At 49.5% G+C, this 23,655-nt stretch overlaps 1 protein-coding gene across 1 annotated transcript; it reads left to right on the forward strand.

Moving 5' to 3' along the window:
* LOC110262312 (formin-like protein 5) lies at positions 3,821 to 15,897 on the forward strand. The gene is made up of 5 exons (XM_021102706.1): positions 3,821 to 3,850; positions 4,470 to 4,514; positions 4,709 to 5,112; positions 14,466 to 14,557; positions 14,923 to 15,897. Exons 1-5 carry the CDS (start codon positions 3,821 to 3,823, stop codon positions 15,099 to 15,101), a joined length of 750 nt encoding a protein of 249 aa, XP_020958365.1. The 3' UTR covers positions 15,102 to 15,897.

Here is a 23,655-nt window from a genome sequence, read left to right on the forward strand (position 1 = left end):
GAGCAAGGGCAGGGACCGAACCCGCAACCTCATGGTTCCTAGTCGGATTCGTTAACCACTGCGCCACGACGGGAACTCCAAGAGGTGCTTTAGAAATGTACTTAAGTTTAGGGAGAATGGAAAGCAGGATTCCATTAGGTAGTACTTGTTGAGGTTACGGATTCCTGATGAATAATTATTTTCTTTTTTAAATTCTTTTGCTTTTTAGGGCCATACTCGTGACATAGGGAGGTTTCCAGGCTAGGGGCTGAATGGGAGCTACAGCTGCCGGCCTGCACCACAGCCACAGCAACGCCAGAGCCTTAACCCACTGAGCGAGGCCAGGGATTGAACCCGCATCCTCATGGATCCTAGTCGGGTTCCCTCACTACTGAGTCACGAACAGAACTCCAATAATTACTTTCTTTTAAAAAAAATTTTAGGATGATTTTATTTTATTTTATTTTGTCTTTTGTGGGCCACACCCATGGCATATGGAGGTTCCCAGGCTAGGGGTCGAATTGGAGCTGTAGCCGCCGGCCTACCCCATAGCCACAGCAATGCCAGATCTGAGCCGTGTCTGTGACCTACACCACAGCTCATGGCAATGCCAGATCCTTAACCCACTGAGCAAGACCAGGGATCGAATCTGCAACCTCATGGTTCCTAGTCGGATTTTTTAACCACTGAGCCACGACGGGAATTCATTTTAATCTTTAGCATTTAAATTTACCTGTTTCAACAAAACATACTATTTTTATTCAAAATAAAAAAACTTGGGGTGTTCCCGTTGTAGCTCAGGGGAAATTAACCCAACTAGGATGCATCAGGATGCGGGTTTGATCCCTGGACTCGCTCAGTGGATTAAGGATCTGGTGTTGCTGTGGCTGTGGTGTAGACCGGCGGCTGCAGCTCCGATTTGACCCCTAGCCTGGGAACCTCCATGTGCCACAGGCGTGGCCCTAAAAAAGCAAAAAACCCAAAAACCAAAAACCCATTGAAGAAGGAAGTGCTATGCGCTGGGGCATATGACCTAGAAGAGGAAAAGGTCGTCTGGGCGACCACAGCCCCGTCGCCCGCCTTGCGGCTCAGCTGGCACAAGTGAGCCCTCTAATGACCACGTATCACGTTGTGGGCAGAAAGGGCACTAGGGGGATTGACTGCTCCATGGGCACGAGGCCTCATTCCTGAAAGACCGCCTCCAAATCTTAACCCCTTTGTTCCTTAGAGAAAAAAAAACATGCCAACGCAAAATCCATGAACCAAAAATCCAGACTACTCACTGTGCTTAAGTAAGGATTTAAAATAGCAAAAGGAAGTAAAGCCCTTCTCCGTGACGTCAGCTGCTATTTTGGTCCTAGCAAAACAGTTGAATTATAAGTCCCTCGAAGTTAAAATGTCAAACAGCCCCTCAGCTATATGATGTGCTGCCAGGCATCTGTGTGGAACATAACCACGTAATCAGAGGGCATTGTACTTCTCCCCACAAAGAGAACCAGCACTACTGCTTCTGAAGATTAGGGAACTTTCATTAGACTGAGAGAAGACAGGACGGAGGAAGCGGCTTGGGGGTGGAGGAGCTGTTGGGGAGGATGAAAGGCAGAGCATGCATACTCTCCAAATTAGAGCCAGGATGTTTACGCTCAGATCTTGTCTGGCTCTGTGCAGAGGGGACTGAATAATGGAAGCACATGGGAAAGCAAGTCTCTGAGATACATGGAACATCCCACGTTTCTCCTGCAAATGCTTCTCTTTGGGGCAATCTCTGCACATTTCTGAATATCTGTTGTGATTAAAATCCAAAGCCAGCTAATTCTAATTACTCCTCTCTCTGTTTTGTTGCTGGTATCCTTCTGAAAGCAGTTGTTTCATTCTGCTGTTTACGTATCTCTTGCCTCTGCAGGACTGTAACCTTGTGACGAGTGTTTTATTTATCTTTCATTTATTCAAAGAGAATATATTTGCTGTGCACCTTTTTCATGCTGGGCACTGTGGTAGGCACATAGGATGTAGTTTTTAGAAAGATAAACCTAGACTCTGGAGTTCCCATTGTGGCTCAGCGGTAATGAACTTAACTAATATCCATGAGGTTGTGGGTTTGATCCCTGGCCCTGCTCAGTGGGTTAAGGATCCAGTGTTACAGTGAACTGCCGTGTAGGTTGCAGACTCAGCTCTGATCTGGAGTTGCTGTGGCTGTGGTGTAGGTCGGCAGCTGTAGCTCTGATTCGACCCCTGGCCTGGGAACCTCCATATGCTGCAGGTGCATTCCTTAAAAAAAAAAAAAGCCTCAGACCCAGGCTCAGAGCTTGCATCTCCCGTAGCACCTCGTACACATTTGGCTTTTATCAAGTGACGTGGACATTAGGTTGATGCAAATCACTACATTAACACTATTTAAAGTAGCATTAAAAACATTTCATATGTTAGTGTCTCTAAAAATCTTTGGCCAGTGTTATGATTAACTAAATAGGGGTTCCCATTGTGGCTCGGCAGGTTAAGGACTTGATGTTGTCTCTGAGGATGTAGGTTTGATCCCTGGCCTTGCTTAGTGGGCTAAGGATCTGGTGTTGCTGCAAGCTGCAGCGTAGGTCACAGGTGCAGCTCGGATCCATTGTTGGCTGTGGCTGTGGCTGTGGCACAGGCTATAGGTGCAGCTCCAAGTTGACCCCTGGCCTGGGAACTTCCATATGCTGCAGGTGCAGCTGAAAAAGGAGAGAAGCAGATTACCTAATGCCGACATCAGTGAAGTTTAGACTCAAGACTGTATTTAGAAAAATTAAGGGACATTACTTTTTCTTTCTGAAAGAGGATCTCTAATTAAGGTTTTTCTTAGGAATTAAAAAAAGCCCCATTCATAATTTGCAAAGCCTTGGCAAACAAAAAGAACAACTATCTGTATCTCGCTATTGCCCCCTTACTTGTCTTTAGCGCATGTGAGAGGCCCCAGCAGCTGCCAGGGGTGAAAGGAGTTAGTATCCTGGGTCTGAATAGAGAAAATCTTTTTTAAAAACTTTACGAAGTATAGTCGAGTTCCAATGTTGCGTTCATTTCTGCTGTGGAGCAAAATGACCAGTTATACTGCCTACATCCGTACTCTTTTTCATATGCTTTTCCATTCCGGTTTATCACAGGACAGCGAGTAGCCCTTCCTGAGCTGCACAGCAGCACCTCGTTTATCCACCCCGTATGCGCCAGTTTGCCGCTGCTAATCCCAGACGCGCAACCCTTCTCTCCCCAACCCTCACTACCCCTTGGCGACCACAATGGAGGAGATCTTGATGTCTTCCGCTGAGCTGGCTTTCTTCACAGGTGTCACTCGTAAGAGGAACAAGACTCTAATACAAATGCGAATAGTTCTGGAAGTGGGAAACCTAAGAACTTCCCTTCAGAGCTGGGGAGCTGCAGGTGGAGTCTGCCTAGAGCATTGTTAAATTATGTGGCCTGGGTTCGTTCCCTGAGGATTCTTCTGTGACTTCTCGTGTGGCTTGGGGAGGGTAGGGCCACCCTCACTTGAGGCTGGAGAAGGCTGGAGAGGACTCAGTCCATCCAGGTGGCCTCGGTCTCCTGCAGGGTTCAAGCATGTCAGTGAACTGGAGTAGGAGAAAGTCACTGTTAGATTTTGAGTTTGGAGTGAAACGTGTTTCAGGTTGTCTGTGTTTTCCAGTAGAAAAATGGAAACTTGGGTTTTCCTAACGTAGAACCAAGTCACAAAAGTTGACCTCTTTTTCACGCAGAGACAACTGGGTCCCATGGTGTGTAAGGCCTCCTGCTAGAGAGACCTAAGGTCTCCTCTGGCACCAGTATTACTGAGATAAAGTGTTAATACTGGTAATTCACATCGATGACTTTTTTGGCAAAGGAACAGCAGACGGTGAGTTTGGTTCTTGGAACTATTTCTATTGAACCATGAACAAGTTAAATTATTTCCAAGATGTATCTTAAACAGCCCATATTTTTGATGCTTGCCCTGGAGCTGAGTAAATATTCCTTTAGGATATGACAATTGAATTGGCTTGGCCTTAGAGTCTGTTTATGGTCATTCATACATGTTTGTTCCTTCAAAATGTAGCTAGGTTTGTGAACGTCAATTTTGTGCATTTCAGCATCCAGTTCCATTTAGAGTGATTTAGGGAATGAGCAATTAGGTGACGTGGCTTCCTCACATCCACTGAGTAGGTCCGGGTTTTGATTTTAAGTGAGTTGCATGATTCTTTTCCAAGTGGATGGTCCTACTGGGTTAACAGTTTCTTTCAGAATTCCACTGATAAATCACAGATTCTCACTGGCAGTATTCCATTGCTTCTTCTTGCATGCCACCCTTTTCCAGTTTTTGGCTTTGTAAGCTAATGGAGTATTTTAAACAAATTCTCAGGATCCCCTTAGAAGTCTCCGCTCAGCTCGGACGCCTTGGGACTCTAGCGCTCTCAGGCTTTTCGCTACTGCGGCCGCACCAAACGGAGCTTCTTGCGCTGCGCTTTTGGCTTTTGCAGGGATCCCGAGCCTCGGGCTGGGAGAACGGAAAGAGCTCGTCGTCGGTTAGTTGGCAGGCAGGCAGGCAGGCAGGCAGGCTGTAGAGGCAGCTTTTCCCAGACTCGCCCAGCTCCGGCTTTTCACGCAGACCAGCAGAGCCGCTTTTTTCCTCCAGTGATTGAAACCATCTGGACTGTAGGGGGTCACGTGTGTATGAGAAAATGACATAAAGTTTCAGATCCCTCGTGCTTTGCTCCAGACCCAGACGAGTCTTGGTCGGAGGGTTCGAGGTGAGGGCCGGTCCAGCTGGGGGGCCACCTCCTCCTCCTCCTCCTCCTGCCCCCTCCCCCTCCCCACCCCGGCGCCCTCCCAGCCCCCTCGGCGCCCTCGCCGCGCGGCTTTCTGCTTCCCTCCGCAGCCTGCGAGCTTCCCCCTCCTCCCGGCTCCGCACCCCACCCGGTCCCGGGCGGAGGCACACCCCCTCCACGCCCCCGCCGCCCGGATCTGCGCGGCCTCCCGGCCCCGCTTCCAGCCCGGCGGCAGCCCCGGGCGCCGAGGCGCGCTCGCCCACCGCCCTCTCCCCGGCGCGGCTCCTCCTCCCGGCCTCGCGGCCCCAGCGAGCCCCCAGCCGCGCGAGCGCCCAGCCTGGCTGGGGGCGCCGAGGTGAGTGCGTCCGGCCGCCGCCCCGGCGCCCCCGCCCGCTTGGCCGCCCGCGGCCCTCGCTCCCGGCCGGGCGGCCGCCGCCCTCCCGGCCCGGGTCCCGCTCCGCCCGGCCGCTCGCCGCGGGCTCCCAGCCCGGTGAGTGTCTGCGTCCCGGCGCCCGGCCTCTCGGGGTGAGGGCCTCCGCGGGCGCGGAGAGGTGGGCGGCTGCGGGCCCTCCGGGCGGCGGTGGCGAGCGCCGCTCTCCCGCTTCCCGGGCTGCGCCGGCGGGGGTGGGCGGCGGGCGGGGCCGGGCTGCGGGGCGCCGAGCCGAGACCCCGGCCCGCCTGGCGCGGGGCTCTCGGCGGGTCCCCGATGCCGCTCGTGCCTGGTCGTTTGTGTGCGGGGTCCCTCGAGACACACACACACACACACACACACACACACGCATTTCAAACAAAGGGAAAATAACTGCGCACGCTGTCCCTTCGGCAAATTAAACCGTGCTTACGATTGCCTGTGCTCTCCGGCCCTTCGGGTCTGAAGTGCACTGAGTATCTAAGGTGTATTATTTTTAAGTGACCCAAGGCTAAAGGAACGCACTTTAGCCAACACTTATGCTGCCTTATTAAAGAACTTAGTAGCTTGTAGAGTCGAATACACTGGGCGTCTTCAAGTGTTTCTAAGGAGATGGTGGGGTTTTCCTGGGATCTTAATGAGGATGGGTTATGATTGCTTGAACCTGAGTCAGACAGCCTCGCTGCGTGAGAGAACTCGCCTTCTTACTGCCGCATCCAGGGCTTGCTCTTATCCCCATGCAGGTGCTTCTGCTCTTTGGGTGGCAGAGTCTGGGCACTGGTAAGAGGTGGCTGGCCCATCTCCAGGCTGTTTTGAGCTGTCCTTATGTGCCCTCGCTTCAGCTGGCCGTCTCAAGGTAGGGCTGCAAGGGTAAAACCTAAGTGAGTCTAGTGGTTTTATTTTTTCTCCAAGTGTAATTCTAGAAGGTGAGTCCCTGCATTGAGGAGAGTTCAGAAAAAGGGTTTCCACAGGACCAGAAATAGTCTGGGTTCCAGAAGGCTCATCAGAGGTCGCGACCAGAATGGTCGTGGTGTGTCTCGGGCTGGTTTAAGGACCGCACAAAGCAAGAGCTGAAAAGGAGTGTGTTGAGTGCGTGGAGTGGAGAAGCCTCCTTGTGCTCCGCTGGCCTGCTTGGAGCCCCGGAAGACGTAGACCAAAGTCTTCAGGTTCCTTTACCCCCAAAATAGTATCTGACATGGGACAGATTTACTCACCTACAGGGGCAAGGTGGTGTTATCCAGTAATTGGGCCAGAGGGCAACCGTTTTTGGTAGACAACCTCAAGGCAACTGTATCTTCAGGGTATTTTTTACTGAACACTTAAAAATTGTGATTGGTGGAGTTCCCGTCGTGGCACAGTGGTTAACGAATCTGACTGGGAACCACGAGGTTGCAGGTTCGGTCCCTGGCCTTGCTCAGTGGGTTAAGGATCTGGCGTTGCCCTGAGCTGTGGTCTAGTTTGCAGACGCGGCTCAGATCCCACGTTGCTGTGGCTCTGGTGTAGGCTGGTGGCTACAGCTCCAATTCAACCCCTAGCCTGGGAACTTCCGTGTGCCGCAGGTGTGGCCCTAGAAAAGACAAAAAAAAAATTGTGATTGGCTTGATAGTTGATTTTTTTAAAAAAAACTTTATCCTGTAACACTGTCCAGCTTTTAAAGATTTTTGAGAAAAGAAATGACGGGCAAAACTGTTTTTAGCAGATTAATGCGACATCTGTGTATAGGAATGTGACACGTGTCTCAGGTACCGTGTAGGATGTGGCTCTTAATTAGCAGGTTAAAGGACGTGACGTGGGCAGGATATCTGGCCGTGGGCATTCTTGCCTGGGGTTCTGCCCCCTTCGATGCCTCAGTTCACGGGGGAGAACTGGTGGCCCAGACCACGAGGCTGCCGGGGGTCAGAGAAGAGCTGGGTCCGCGTGGGTGAGCGTGGACGTGGCGTGTGCGGGTCGAGCAGCCCGACTGCTGCTCTGTCTCTTGTGTCCTCCCGGTGCTTCCCACTGCTTTGGTGACAGCCTTCGCGGGGGTGGAGGTCAGTGTTGGAATCGGGCAGAAGTCGATGTCCCCATCGAGGGCCACTGCCCGGAAGATCTCGTTTAGGTTGAGATGCCCTTTCCCCCTGGCAGTCCCTTGTTTCTCCAGCAGTTTTCACACTTGGTGCTAGCGCGGTGAAAATGAACGGACAGTACCTTTCCCACTGACGATCCCACTTGAGAGACAATGTACATTCATTTCCCTTCTTGTTATGGAGGCGCAACAGGACGCCTTTGGGGGGGTTACCGTGTCCTTGGGAGGGATAGGAGAGCCAGGATTTGGAGATGTGCTGGGCTCTTTCTCCTCAGCCGGGTTTCTCACCAGTGAATCGTGTTGTTCCGAGGTACAGCTGGGGCCCTTGAATGCCGGGTTTATAGCCCTTTGATTCTTTACAGATCACGGGCTCAGGAAGGGCAGCAGCTCGTGGAGCCTTTTGCTGGAATGTTTCCTCGATGAAAACCGTCCAGATTTCTTGCTCTTCCTTGTGCAAACCTCCAGACCTTTCCTCTGTGCGTGTCGGCGCTCCGAAGCCTTGTTCCTTGTTGGACAAGGAGGTTGCACAAAAAAATGGCAGCGGTCGGAAAAATCAAGTTTGACAACAAGAGAAAGTTTTCTTTTAATTCATGTTAAGAGCCAACCCTGTTTCTTTGTTTGTTGGTTTATTTTTGTAGGATAAAAGAGTGCAAACCAAGATTTGATCTTCGTTCCTTTAACCGCCTCTTGCGGGAGAGCTGGCCCTACTGATTGGGGCTTTGGTGTGTGACAGTCTCACCAGCCCCTCTAAATGTGTCAGGATGTGACTCAGTTTGGGGTTTGGACCTCTGAGGAATGTGACCTCTCAGTGCAGGGGATCGGAGTCCAAAGATAGGGATTGAGGTTCCCGCTCTGCCACTGATTTAGACGTGTCTGGAATTGGACGTTGGAGAAGTGTCTTAACTCCGTTATCTAGTTCTTGCAGATCAGGGAAACCCCAGGACCAGCTGAGTTGGTGCCCTGAGCAGTCTTTTGGCTCCTTATCCCATTTTGTATCTAGTATCACAGGAAGGCCATTGTTTGATCTGTAGCCGGCGGTTAGAGATGAGAAAGGAAAAGCCTCCAGGGTTTCCTGCAGAGAAGGGCAGATTTCATTGTCAGCTGCCTGGTGGCCTTTTGGTGTGGATTTCTGTGAGAATGCTCTTGAGGTTTGTTTTGAGAGTCGGGGTCTCGAAAGAAGACTTTGGCAGTGCTCTTGTTTTAAATGTCAGAGATACTTGGTTGCATTTTCGGCTCGTTGCTCACACAGTTGTTAATGGCTTTATGTTTGGTACACATTTGTCATTTTTGTAATTTATTAAAGGAATGATTTAGATTTTCTGAGATAGTCAAAAGCTTACAGAAATAGGACCAGAACATGCTTTTGACACTCAGGTGTAACCTCCTAGTTTAGTAGAACCGTTTGACTGTTTTAACGTGCTCTACTCCAGATGCCCTTAAATCTCTCTCAAGAGACTTTACATCCTTTCCAGGAAATGTCTTCTGAGCTTTCCAGACTGATGCTCACGGGTTATCTCCTGGCAGTTAGCCTGAGTTTCTTTTAGTGTCTCTCTCTCTCACCGTGTCCTCATCCCTCTTCAGTGCGGCTGGTCACCGAGCGAACGGGTTGTCTCTCCTGGGTCCTCAGTCAGCTACCAAAGGTCGTCCCTTTTGCACCTGTCCCTCCCTTCCTTTGCCCTGGCTTAAATAAGCTGAACTTGCTCTGTTTTTTTCTTTAAGGCTTGCTTTGTAGACCTATGATTATGCTATGTTGTTTTACGCAGGAAGTCAGTATCAGAGAATGTAGGCAATTAGAGCTTTCAGATTGAAGGGAGCCTTTTGGTAATTGTGCCTTTTCTCTCCCCCGTCATAATGAGTAATTGTGAAACATATGTAAACTCTGGAGATGAGCTTTAAAAAAATATCACAACGAGAATTTTGCCCGAGTCTTCTAAGGACTTAGAAAGAATCCAGCCTTTGCAAGATTGCACTAAAAGTAACAGACTAACCCAGTTAAGGCGTTTCTAACTGTGTGGGGATCATTTGTTTAAACCAGAATTTAGGGCCCGAAGCAAATATGATGGAACTAATCCTCTGGGCCCTTCATTGATAGCATAAGAAAGAAAACTCTTTTTAGGGACCCCTGGTGATAAAGGCCGTGTGATTAGAATATGCTGAGGACCCTTGATGGTCAGTGTTCTGGAAATGACTTTGAGTGGACACGTGTCAGTGTTGGTGGCTTTTTGGCTTTCCTTGACATGAAGTTGGGATCTCAGGTGTTAACTTAGCTCAGGCCAGTTTTGAATATGGATGTTTTTAGGTCATTCTCCCTTCCTCCCGACTCTTCCCTTTCCTGGAGGCTGCCTAGGGCGGAGCAGAAGTCGCCTGTGATCAAGGAGTCAGTGTCTTGGGATGTTTTGTCAGACACTGGTCTTCAAGGAAGTGCTTTGTGTCACTGTCATTCACAAGCTCTTTCTGATGTTCGGGATTTTTGAAGATCTGCTTTGGAAAAAGCACTGGCTAGTGCTTTCGAGCATCTGTCCTCTTGTTTTAATGACTTATTTTTTCCATTATAGCTGGTTTACAGTGTTCTGTCAATTTCTACTGTACAGCAAAGTGACTCAGTCATACATACATATGTATATACTCCTTTTCTCACGTTATCCTCCACTGTGTTCCATCACAAGTGACTGGATATGGTTCCCTGTGCTCTACAGCAGCACCTTGTGGCTTACCCACTCCCAGTAAGTCTGCATCTTTTAACCCCAAACTCCCAGTCCCTCCCACTCCCTCCCCCTCGGCAACCACAAGTCTCTTTTCCAAGTCCATGAATTTCTTGTCTGTGAAAAGGTTCATTTGTGCTGTATATTAGATTCCAGATATAAGTGATAGCATATGGTATTTGTCTTTCTCTTTCTGACGGACTTCACTTAGTATGAGAGTCTCTAGTTCCATCCATGTTGCTGCAAATGGCATTACTCCTTTTTATGGCTGAGTAGTATTCCATTGTGTATATATACCACTTCTTCCTAATCCAGTCATCTGTCGATGGACATTTGGGTTATTTCCATGTCTCGGCTATTGTGAATAGTGAACGTAGGGGCGAGTGTGTCTTTTTCAAGGAAAGTTTTGTCTGGATAGATGCCCAAGAGTGGGATTGCTGGGTCGTATGGTGGTTCTATGCTCAGTTTTCTGAGGCACCTCCATCCTATCTTCCACAGTGGTTGTACCGGTTTACATTCCCACCAGCAGTGTAGGAGGGTCCCTTTTCTCCACACCTTCTCCACAAGCATCTGTTTTCTTATTGCTTTTCTTCCGTGAGCATGCTTAATGTTAGGTGTTTGATGAATCAATGAATGAGTAGCGATAAGAAATTAGATGCAAAGTAATTTTTGGATACCCCCTGCTTAGAGCACTGCTATGGGGAAGTGGCTGTTTATGTATCACTCTGGCTTCCGCTCTGGGTGTGAGATGACCCCGGCTAAGGAGGCTCAAGTGGGTGGGTGTTTTCTAGTGAGTCGCCAGGGCCTGGTCAGTTTCTTTGGCTGTTAGTCACCTGAGATTACACTTGCTGTTGCTGGTGCTGTCACTTGCATTAGGAAATGCCCACTGGGGTCAGTGGTAATGATTTTTGCTGGGAGAAGTTTTTCCTGAGAGTCTGGTCCTGCCCCTTGAGCCGGGGATGGGCTCTGGGGGCCCAGCCCGAAGCACTTCCACCCAAACCGGAGTGACGCTAACGACGGGATCCAGAGGGATGGCGGTTCTGAAATTTTGTGTTAGGATGGGAGGGGCATCCACGCCTCTTGCTTCTCAGTGGATGTTCGAATCTCTGCACGGAGACCTGGGAGTGAGCACAGCCAGCTCACAGCGACTAGGTAGTGCTGTATAGGGCGAGGAAGAAGGCGGAAGAATGGGATTTAAGGGTCACGTGTGGCTCGTTTGAGTCCTTAATGTCCAGTGAATCAGAAATACCAGCCCAGAGCGTTTCGTTTTGCCGTTTTTTCTCCACATCCCTGTGAAGTAGACTAGAATTTAGGACCAAAGTGTTTATTCAGAGGGTGAGAGCAGTCCTGGGAGATGGGCAGAGGCTACTTTGTATCTTAGGTCATTTTTAAAATCCCTAAGGTAGCTAAGTGGTCCAAATGAGTTGGAGAGAGCTTTGCTGAGAGCTGTTGATAAAATAACATGTAGCAGCCCTTTGGCTTTCTCACTGGTCTCTAACCCTGAAATAGACACTTTGGGAGCAGTTTCTGGGCTCAGCTCTGCCCACATCCACGTCGCCTGCATAGTTCCCACGTCCTGGTCCCTGGGGGCCGGGGCGGGTCTCGGGATCTGAGCCTCACACTTGGGTGAAGCCACATCCAGAGCTGGTCCTGGAGGTTCAGCAGTGTTTTCTGTGGTTGTCCCCAGGGCTGGGGCTGTGGGGAGGCGGGGTGGGATGGGGAAGAAAAACAGAGGGCAGATGGCTCTGTGGAAGCTGAATCAAGAAATACACTCTTAGAACTCTTCTTCCGCTCACTGACGTGCACCTTCGAGCTGCTGGAGACGCGTCCCTTGAGGTCATTTTATACGTATGGTAGCCACCGGAAGACCCTGTGGCCCCTGGACATGGGAGGGCAGGGAGGGGCCCTCCCCCTCCCAGGTGATTTTTTGGATGTGTTCTTGGCTTATCCCCATTTTCTTTCCCTCTTTTTCACCCAAGTTTTGATACTGTTGTATTTTAAGAATGTCTTGGGTTCAGTGTCCAGATTTTTTTGGGGCTGTGGGAACTGAGGATAGGGAGGCTGAGTATGCGTGTTGCTGGATGGGAGAGGCCTTTGTGCCTGGACAGATCTCCAGGAAGGAAGGGAGAGGAAGGTTCATAGACCACGCGTGAGGACTGGACGCCAGGAGGGAAATGGTGTGGCAGGTGCCCTGGCCGTTGGGACCGTCGCTGCCACGATGGACCTGACGGTTGGCTGATGGGGTTGTGCGGACGGTGTCTCCTCATCCACGTCACTCCTTGAGGAAGGAGATGATGTTTCCCCCAAGAGTAAGTACAGTACCACTGGCTTCGAAATGTTCCATCTTGGAGTTCCCGTCGTGGCGCAGTAGTTAAGGAATCCGACTGGGAACCACGAGGTTGCGGAGTCGATCCTGGCCTTGCTCGGTGGGCTAAGGATCCGGCGTTGCCGTGACCTGTGGTGTAGCTCACAGACACAGCTTGGATCCCGCGTTGCTGTGGCTGTGGTGTAGGCTGGCGGCTGCAGCTCTGATTAGACCCCTAGCCTGGGAACCTCCATATGCTGCGGGGAGCGGCCCTAGAAGAAAAGGCAGAAAGACAGAAAAAATTTGTTCCCATCTCTCTGATGTATCCACGTGTGAGTTGTGAACACCCTGGTGTGTGTCTGGCTCTACGCCAGGCGTGATGGGGACACACAGGCGTGTGGGGATAAAACCCCTCTGAACTCGGACCATGTCATTGTTGCCTAAAGAACTACAGAAAGTATCCAATTATCAAGTTTTACATTTTTACATTGTGAGTCACAGGCAGGGCTTGGGGCCCCGGGCGAGGCTGAGGACATGCAGGCTGGAGGAACAGCCTGGGGTTGGCCGAGGCCCGTGGAGGCGTCCGTGTGCCCAGGGCTCAGCTCCAGCCTCTTTCTCTCTCTCTGTGCTTTTCTTGGGCCACCTGGTGGCTCTAAAGCACCAGCCTTCGTGGCTGCTTCCTTGGGCAGACTCGGCTCTGAGGGCTTTGCATGCCTTCGTCGAACCTTCCGACAGCTTCACGTCGAGGCTCCTGTCATCCCCACGTGAGGATGCGGAAACCCAGGGACAGAGAAACGAACGTTCCCGAGGGCCCAGAGCTCCTACACGGAAAAGCCCAGAGGTGCACTCAGATCCCTGGAGCCTGGATGCCAGGCTCTTGACGGTTCTGTTTCGCCTTCCAACCGCCCTGACTCCTCTCTCCTTGTCCTTTCTCGACATCGTAACCAGAGTGGACGTTCACCGCTAACGCTGGCCCTCACGAGGCGTCCTGCCCGTCACACGGGGAGGAAGAATTCGCAGTTCCCGCCGCGTCCTTGTGCGCTCTAACCCCAGCCCTTCCCCCACCCTCCCCCTCCTCCCGGCTCTGCCCTTCGAGCCTCTGCCCCGCGCGCCCTGCACGCGGGCCCCTCTGCCTGAAGACGGCCGGCAGGTACCCTCTCTTCTCGTCGGCGTCGGGGCTCCCGTGCACCTCGTCCTGAGGCGTTCCCTGACCGTCCTTTGCAAACTCGTCAATCCTTAATCCTTGCTTTGTCTTCCTTCCCGAACTTACGTAACATACTTGCGTGCCTTTCCCTATCTGCTTTTACAAAAATAAACACCATGAGGTTAGGGAGTTGGTCCATCTGTTTGCTGGTGTCTTTCCTTTTGCGAACAGGACGTAGAAAGTTTCCTTTAAACATTCGTTCAGTGACCAAGTGGTGTCGTGCAGTGGGTGTCCGTGTGTAATGTGACTGCTTGGCATGTGGAACAGTGGAGAGGGCAGGGGAGGGATCGTACAGGCCTAGGTCTCCCCTGACTTCACGTGTATTTTACCAAGGCTTTGCCATGATATCTGGCCAAGAAAGTGCTCAGAAGATCTTGGTTGAATGAATTTGATTTGTTTTTGAATTCCAGATGGAGAAAGAAGTTCAGAAAAAGAGTCGGGTACATGAGAGTGCTTAGAGAAAATTCTGGGAGGACTCGTAGACTTTGAAGGAAGGATAGATTTGGCTGCTCATAGAGGAATCCTAGTGTCATTTTTTTTTTTTTTCTTTTAAAGCTGGAAGGTCTATTAAGATGATCTGGTTTGGGAGTTCCCTGGTGGCCTTGTGGTTAAAGGATCCGGCATTGTCACTGCAGTGGCTTGGGTCATTGCTTTCTTGTGAGTTTGATCCCTGGACTGGAACTTCCGCATGCCATGGGCATGGGGGAAAAAATCTCGTTCCGTCTTTCCGATCGTGGAGAGGAGGGAGATGGAGCTCGGAGCGGCAAAGGCCTTCAGCTGGTTTGTGTCAGAGCCGTGCCTGGAGTCCAGGTGTGTCGGTCCCTGCGTGGTCCGCTGTCCTCTCCGCGCTGTGAGAGCGAGACTGCGGTGGACATCAGGCCCTCCCGGTTGATCCGAGGTTGTGTGCGAGATGCAGGGGAGCCGGGGAGCCGGGCGAGGGAGGACCGGATCCTGGAGCGTCCTGATGTCGTGGCGGGAGGAGTGTGAAGATGCCTCAAGTCGTGGTCTGTCTTTTCTCCCCAGTGAAGGCGACACGAGAGGCAGCGTGGAACACGGATTGGAGTCGAGCAAGAAACTGGAGCCTCGGAGGATTACAGGCCCTCGTAGCAACCGAGGTATTAGTGTGGTGAGGGCCTAGTAGCATTTCAGCCTGTTTTCTGGTTTGGGAAATGGGGACGTTTGAAGATGACAGAAGACTCTTTGGTAAAGTAGGTGTCTCCAGGTTTCTAAGAGAGGCGGGAGTAAGAAGCCCGAAGAACGGCTCTTCCCCTCGTTCTGTATGTGGCCATAAATGACAGTTTAGCATCTAAGTGGTAGTTCCTCTTAAGGAAGCCGGGCCAGCTTAGGAAAGCAGGGATAGGAGAAAACCCCGCAGAGGAGAAACGCTGATGAGGATGCGAGGGCTGAAGGGGCAGCTTCCGAGGGGGCCGAGCGGGTCAGGCACCCGGCAACCCCACCCTCCACCTGCTTCTCTTTTTAGGACGCAAGAAGCTGATGGAGCTAAGACCTGGCTCTCGGGCCCACAAAGGCTTTGGGGTGGCTTGTGCTGAAGGCCAGGCCCCGGCATGGAGTCCACATCACTTCTCAGCCAGAGCTGTAGGGAGTAGAGGGATACAGTCCTTCCAGGCCAGGGAATTGGCACGGGCTGGGATGCTTTAACAGCTTCTCCGTCTTCGGGAACCTTTTTCCATCTCGAAGGGAAAACTTTAAAAGTCAGCAAGACAGGGAGAACACAGACCTTCAAATAATGGCTCACACCGGGTCGAAGACTTTGCGTTGAGAGAACGTCCTGGCGCATTTAAATTCAGCAGGTGCTTAATGAGCAGGACCTGTTCCCCGCCCGAGTGTTGTGGTCACACTGTTAGCATTCGAGTGCATTAACATTTGATGCCACTCTGCACTAAGGTCTGAAAGCCCCTAAGGTCGCACGGCTCAGTGCACAAGCCCTCGTTCCGAGGTTCACCGAAGCGGGGTTCCCTTGTTGAGGGTTTGCCGCGTGACGGGCAATCTGCTGGAGGCTCAGGCAGGTTTGAGGAGCGTGAGAACCGAGGCGGTCCTCAGCTGGGTGACTGGGATTTTCCCCGAACATCTGGCGGCTCCCAGTTTGCTGGGATTCCCGGCCAAAGGCGAGTGTGGGCCTCGCGGTGTAAGCCCTGCATTTGTTCTGCCCACAGCGGCCCCCTCCCCCCTCCCCCCTGTCCCGGGGCCGACTTTAAATTGCAGAGAGATGAAAATTGGCTTCTTTGCATTACCTTTGGGAAGGACAGCTTTCCTGATGAAAGCTTTAAGTTTGAAATCTCAGGAAGAGCCTTCTCCAAGGGTCTTTTTCTTTCTTTGGAAAGTTGCTTTGCCTGCCCTGTGATACAGGGCACGTGGGGCTCAGTATTTCTCAGGCTCTTCCCCTCTGCCTGCTTTGCTGGCTCTTTGGGGATGCTGGCAGGGGCATGTGTCTTGTTTTCTTAGAATGAGCGACACGAAGTAGAGGGCGGCAGTCCTGCTGAATTTCCCATCACTTGGGGGCAGCCGCTCAGAGCAGAGGACGGAGGCAGAAGAGGGTGTTTCATTGACCCTTCGCATTGCCGTCTGGAGTGAGGTCGTCTTTCCCTCTTGTGCTTGGCATCTGGAACCAGCTTGTACACGGTTTGAGGTTTGCTTGCTTCATGTCTGTGGGCTCCTTTAATAGAAAACTACGGAATATAAAATTATCTTTACCTTCAACTTTAAACTGGTGCCTTTGAAAACATACTGTCGTGCATTGTAGTACATTATAAAAACTTTAAAGCTTCACTTTCCCAACACCTGGATGTCACCACTGTCTGGTGCACCCTCTTCTAGAACTTTCTCTAAGCTTCTGTGGACATATTTGTAGTCTCCTTTTTTTTTTTGGGGGGGTCTTTCTGTCTTTTTCTAGTGCCACACCCACGGCATATGGAGGCTCCCAGGCTAGGGGTCGAATCGGAGCTGAAGCTGCGATTACACTACACCACAGCCACAGCAACGTGGGATCCGAGCCGCCTCTGCAACCTACACCACAGCTCACGGCAAGGCCAGATCCTTAACCCACAGAGCAAGGCCAGGGATTGAACCCGCAACCTCATGGTTCCTAGTCAGATTCGTTAACCACTGAGCCACAACAGGAACTCCTCCTTTTTTTTCTTTTTAAACCAAAACAAGATCATAGTCTCCATGCTATATTTCATTCTGCTTTTTAAAAATGATCTCCTTTTGCTGTTCAGTGAATTTGCTTTAACTAACACCCAGACCGTGTCTCAGCTCCCCACTGACCCCCAAGTATCCTGTCGTTTTTCCATACCGACATTGCACGTTACCCCACGTTAAATGTGGTTTTATGTCCCTGAACTTCTTTTAATCTAGTCCAGTGAGTCCTTTTGTCAGATATTATCTAGTTGAAGAATTATGTATGCTCAATAGATTCCTTTGATTGAGTACTGACTCTGTGACCTGCGCATCAAATGTCTCCTCACTTAAGCCTTATGATGGCACGAAGAAGCGTGTTGTGTGCTCTCTTCCTGTGAGATGTCAGGTCTCCCCAGGGCCTCACTGTTTATGTCAGAGGCCACATCGCCTGTGTCTCAGTGGTCCCCTTAAGAGCATGAGCTCTTGAGCAGATGGCCTGGGGTCACATTCTGTTGCCTCTTATTTTGTCTGATGCCGGGCGGGTCATTTATCTTCGCGGTGCCTCAGTCTCCTGGTCTGTGAGATGCCCTGGGAACAGTGCCTACCTCCTAAGGTTCCTGCGAGGGGCAGTCAGTTCCTGCGTGTGAAGTGCTCAGAAGACGAGCTGGCACGTGGTCGGTGTGTCTCATGAGTGTCGCTGGACAGCCAGGCGCCCCTCGAACCCCAGACCCTCCCTCGCCGGGGTCAGCCTGGCCTGCTGCCCTCCGCCCTCCGGCCTGTCCGGCTCCTTTGCAGAGTCACCTGGATTCCTCCCCCTTTCTCGGTCGCCGTGCTCCGGCAGCCTCGCCCGTCCCATTTCCCCAAGGCCTCCTGCTGTCTTGCTGCCTCCAGCCCGTTTAGAGTCCTGACCGTCGTTTTCCTGGAAGGCGGCTTGCATGTCTCGGAATGTTCCTCAGTCAGTCTCCCAGGCTTCTCCCAAGAGCGCGTTCCCAATACAGTTCCCGTTCTGCCTTGCTCAGGACTCTTTCCTTTTACGACACGCAGCCAAGTGTGCACATAGGAAGCGTGGAACTTCATGGACTCGAGCGTGGGCTGTGTCTGCCATGTGACTCTGCCCCTCAGATCACGATGTGAGCGTCTCCAGCAGCCCACAGGGTGCCTTTTCTTTGCCTGGGTGGTTTCTGGGTCCTCGCCCTAACCTCTCTCCCATTTGTGTGTCCCTTTTGGGGGGCTACGCCTGCGGCATGTGGAAGTTCCTGGGCCAGGGATCGAACCCATCCCACAGCAGCGACTTGGCCCACTGCAGTGACAACGCTAGATCCTTAATCCACTGTGCCACAAGGGAGCTCCTCTCTTGCCTTTTCTGATCTTCCTATAAGTGAATCGCAAAAGCTTTTTATTGAATCTTCTTTGGTGGGGTGATCCCAACTCATCTAGCAGCTCATTGAAAAATCTTTGTCGTCTGGCTTTTGCTTCCCTTCACGCCTGGCCCCTCCCGGCCTGAGAGGCGCGTAAGTTTCCGACTCAGGCTTTGTTCGCTTGCGGTTTTTGCACTTGCTCTTCTCTTGGCTTCTGACTCCATTCCCTGGCAAGTTCATCCTTCCAAACTCATCTCCAGACAGAGTCTAGCCCTGCCGTGTGCTTTGGAGGCATGATTGTTACACGTAGTTACTTCTTTACATGTCTTTCTCTGTTCAGCACTTTCAAGAGCCCATGGATGGGGCAGGAACCCTATTTATCTGAGTTTTGTACAAGTAATTCATATTCTTTCCAGAAAAATTAGAAAACAAAGACTAAAAAAATCACCCCTAATCCCACCATACAGAGATGACCCTTGTATACTTTTCATGCCAGAATTTGTACCAACACTGTGACGTAAATGAACGAACAGTCGCGAAATGTAAGTACCCACTTCAACGTTGTTTACATTTGGTTTCCTACCTGTTGTTTCTGTTCTGAAAACACCGTGATAACGTGCTGCCGCGTGTGTGGTTTTGGAGGATACGTTCATAGCCATGAACGGGTAGGTGAGGAGAGGAACGTGCTCGAAGGATTTGAGGCATTTAGCTCAGCTGCCCTCCAGAAAGTCCTTAAGGTGGGTACACTTGCCCAGGGCGAGTGCGCGCCTGGTTTTAGCCGTTCCTGCCTAACGAAGAGGATGATGGTAGCATCTGCAAATCCGATGAGGTGAAGGTGGTGTTGCATTGTTGTCTTATTGGGCGTTTGTGTGCTGGCTCCTGAGGCTGAATATTTCCTCACGTGTTTAATGCCGTTTAATTTATACTTCTTTTGTAATTTACATGTTCATGGTTTTACATTTTATTCTTATTGATTTTGCCACCTCAAAATGATTTGATGGGAGTTCCTGTTGTGACTCAGTGGTTAACGAATCCGACTAGGAGCCATGAGGTTTCGGGTTCAATCCCTGGCCTTGCTCGGTGGGTTAAGGATCCGGCCTTGCCGTGAGCTGTGGTGTAGGTCGCAGAGGCGGCTTGGATCCCGCAGTGTTGCTGTGGCTCTGGCGTAGGCCGGCGGCTACAGCTCTGATTCAACCCCTAGCCTGGGAACCTCCATATGCTGTGGGAGCGGCCCCAGAAATGGCAAAAAGACAATAAATAAATAAAATAAAATGATTTGATGTAGTGAAGATTCTTGGTCTTTTAACAAAACTTTTTACCTGTAGTGTCATTTCTTAGAAGGATCTTCCTTTAGCAAGATTAGTAAATATTCATTATATATTCTCCTAACTTGTTTATGCTGTTATGTTTTGCATTTTAAGATTGACTCAACCCGGAATTTGCTCTGTTGTGAAATAGTAATGATAGCTACCATTCTCGGGTGCAGGTCGTGTGCCAGGCGCTGATTCCCGGCGCCTGCTTCTGTTGGAGACTCATTTAGTGCTTTGGGCAACCCTGTGATGTGGGCATTGTTGTTTTCCCTGTTGGAGTCACTGCGAATGGACTAAAGGTTGTCCAGCTAGTAAGTGGCAAAAATAGAATTCAAGTTCAGGTGGTTGAATCCCAGAGCCCCTGCCCTTAACGACTCTGCTGTTTTTGCCCACAAGGATTGTCTTACTGTTACTTGTTGAGGAAACCATTCTTTCCCCACTGCTTTGAAAATGCCAGTTTTAATCATATGCTAAATTCATAGGTGTATTTAGGTGTGTCTCTAGACTTTTGTTCCCGGAACGGTCCTGGTGATGATGCGACACTGTTTTAATCTGCGTAGCTTAAAGACGGTATGCGCCTCCTCTTTGTGTCCTCAGTGCCTCGCAGTGGCTGTCACCTCGTAGATGTTTTAATGAATATTTGCACAACGATGTAATCCTTGTAGGCTCATGGATAGAATTCAGAGGGCCTGTGACTTGGGTAGGAAGAATTACGTCACTTTCCCCGACCACTGATTGAAATTTAGTATTTCTTTTAATTATGAGTATAGGCGGGAGTTCCCACTGTGGGGCAGTGTGTTAAGAATCTGACTGCAGCGCTCGGGTTGCCGTGGAGATGTGCATTTGATCCCTGACCCAGTGCAGTGGGTTAAGGATCCGGTGTTGCTGCAGCCACAATGAAGGTTGCAGTTGCGGCTTGGATTCGATCCTTGGCCTGGGAACTTCTGCATGCTGCAAGAGCAGCCAAACACACACACACATGCACAGACACACACAGACACACAAAACCCCTCATCACATTTAACCAATTAGCAATAATTCCTTTATATCATCTGTTACTCAGGCCATGTTCGGATGGCCTCTATTGTCCAAAGATGTCTCTTAAACGGGATGTGTGCGTGGGCACCTGTGCAATGCCGCCAGAGTGCCCACTGGTTTGCCCTGCCTCTTCTGTAGATGCCGGTGACACTGTAGATCCCCGCTCACGTGTCTTCGAGTTCCGACACTTCCGCTCTCCTTCTCTGTCGCTTCTTACTTTTGTTACCGTTTTACTGATGGCTTATTCCTGACGGCTGTTCTTTCCCGATTTAACATTTTGGTTATCTTTTTAATAAGCAATTGTTGATTTGGGGTATTGGATCTTATTTTTTAAACTTAAAGACTTAAGTCTCATTTAAAGTTATTCTTTGAGGTGTATTTCGAACTGAGATATGTGAGGGGTAAATTTCTTAATTGCTTTTCATTTTCAGAAGGAGTCATCTCACCTTGTTAAAAAATTTGAGGTAAAATACTTTCTCAGAGGGTTTTTTTTCTTTTTTCTTTCTCTTTCAGGCCACAGGTACAGCATATGGAAGTTCCCAGGCCAGGGGTCAGATTGGAGCTGCAGCTGCCGGCCTGCACCCCAGCAGTGCTGGTTCTGAGGTCTGTGACCTGCACCACTGCTCATGGCAATGGCAGATCCTTAACCCACTGAGCAAGGCCAGGGATCGAACCTGCGTCCCCATTGATAGCAGTCAGGTTTGTAACCTGCTGAACCACATTGGGAATTCCTGTCTGAGTTTTTTTAATGGCGCTCTGGGCTTTAATTGTATCCTTTGCAAAACTGGAAGGAATTCAAATTTGGATCTTCTCTATATGCCGTTTTTCTCTTTTCTTTCATGTTTGAAAACGTGATGGAGTTCCCGTTGTGGCTCAGTGGTTAACGAATCTGACTAGGAACCACGAGGCTGTGGGTTCGATCCCTGGCCTCTCTCCGTGGGTTAAGGAATTCAAATTTGGATCTTCTCTATATGCCGTTTTCTCTTTTCTTTCATGTTTGAAAACGTGATGGAGTTCCCGTTGTGGCTCAGTGGTTAATGAATCCGACTAGGAACCACGAGGCTGTGGGTTCAATCCCTGGCCTCTCTCCGTGGGTTAAGGAATTCAAATTTGGATCTTCTCTATATGCCGTTTTCTCTTTTCTTTCATGTTTGAAAACGTGATGGAGTTCCCGTTGTGGCTCAGTGGTTAACGAATCCGACTAGGAACCATGAGGCTGTGGGTTCAATCCCTGGTCTCTCTCTGTGGGTTAAGGATCTGGCGTTGCCCTGAGCTGTGGTGTAGGTCGTAGGCGAGGCTTGGATCCCGCATTGCTGTGGCTGTGATGAGGCCGGCAGCTACAGCTCCAGTTCGACCCCTAGCCCAGGAACCTCCATGTGCTTCAGGCACGGCCCTAAAAAAACCAAAAAAAAAAAAAAGGCGGCGGGGGAGACTATCATAATGTTAGTTTCTGGCTCTTAATTGTCTTTAAGATTCCCTAAGTCTTTTGTTTTTGGACTATGCTCTTTTGACATTTCTGAACAGTTTGCTTTTATTACGCTTTTAATCATAGATTTGAGGCCATTTGTTCAAAGACTTGTGTTGTTTGCTGGCTGGGTCTCTGAGCCGCGTCTCTTCACATGACCGTCGTTTTGTGCATATTCTTTGAATTTCTCTATTTCTTTCGTTAAAAAGATCTCTGTATGATATCTTTCTCTGATTAGCTTTCTCTGTAGCATCACTTCTGTTTTTATTACATTTATCTATTCATTGATTTTGTGCAGACCTTATGATTCCACTGTTTGCTTTGCAACCTGTGCTTATGTAGTTATGTCTGTTTCAGCCACTCTGAGGAGTTGATTGATTGTTTATTGTGGGGAAGGCATTCATTGAAAGGAATTGGCTTTGTTCTTCTTTCTACAATAAGATTTTTTTCTTGGACCGCATACATCTTTTTCTTATTTGTTCATTCTTGTACGTTTAGTTGCTAATCTTCCTTCCATGGTTGCAGACTGTTTCGCTTGTGCTGTGTTTACTGAGATTTTTGAGAAGTCTTTCAATATAGAAGTTTCGTTTCAGGCTCATTATAAAGGTTGAGGAATTGGAGGAATTGAGCCCTTTTTTTTTGCAGTGTGAAACTAATTAATGGCCACATTTGAATTACAGACCCTCATTTTGGAAAATTACTTTGTGTGAGAGAAATGAAACTCTAAGCTCCCCTTTCATCTTTGTTAAGATTAACTTGAAGGAAGAGCCCCTCCTAGTAGGAGACAGCCTTTCTAGGGACGTCATTGGCACCCGAGAGACGCGGAATCTGTCCTGTTTCTGGGGTGCCGGCCGATGGGCGCCGAGGCCGCCGGGCCTGTGCGTGTGCAGCTGCGCCCAAGACGCCCCTTTCTCGGTCACTCTTCCCTCTCGTGCCAGAAGGAGGGCATAGCGCCTCTCGTCCCGAATCTGCTGTCTGTGTGCACACCTCCCCGTTGGCTAACAAAGGAATGGTTAGAAATACTTTTAAGAAAATGAACGACGCCGAGTAACAAATCCTTTTACAAATCAGATGGATATTCGTTTTTACTTTCAAGAGAACTGGAAGAATTGTCAGTTGGTAGATTTACAAATATTTTTCGATGATAGGTCACTGTGTAATTTTGGGATTTAGTTCAAGGTTCAAAGGCTGACTGATACTTGACGCAACAAAAATTTCCCTCATTCCCATCCTAGTTATTTATGTGAACAAAATGTCTTGACACTTGTAACTATAAAAACGGAAAATTAATGCATTTACAGTAAAATTTCGGAGTTCCCCTTGTGGTTCAGCAGTAACAAATCTGACTAGGATCCGTGAGGATGCGGGTTCAATCCCTGGCCTCACTCAGTGGGTTAAGGATCCAGTGTTGCTGGGAGGTGGGGTGTAGGCTCAGATCTGGCGTTGCTGTGGCTGTGGTGTAGGCTGGCCACTATAGCTCCGATTTGACCCCTAGCCTGGGAACTTCCATATGCCATGGGTGCGGCCCTAAAAAGACAATAAAATAAATAATAGAAACTTACTTTTTATGGTTAATAATATTTATATTTAATAATACAAATTCGTAATATTTTTGATCAATTGCATATTAACAATAAATGTAATGAAACCCCAATCCAGAGAAGAAAATTTTGTGTAACTTTAGAGTTTACTGTCATAGGAAAATTTTAAAAATTATATTTGTGTATAATAACATTGCAGAGAAATATCATAGGTTTATCAGTAAAACACTTTAAAGCATAAATACTAGAGAAAATTCTAAAGAGGAATTAAAAATGGTAAGTGTACAAGGAGAAAAACAAATAGTATAAAATTTCATGTTTTTGGGCCTGACATGGCTCAGTAGTTGATGAACTTGACTAGTA

This window comes from Sus scrofa, chromosome 9 (genome assembly GCF_000003025.6).
Source record: "Sus scrofa isolate TJ Tabasco breed Duroc chromosome 9, Sscrofa11.1, whole genome shotgun sequence".
Taxonomy (NCBI): Eukaryota; Metazoa; Chordata; class Mammalia; order Artiodactyla; family Suidae; genus Sus; species Sus scrofa.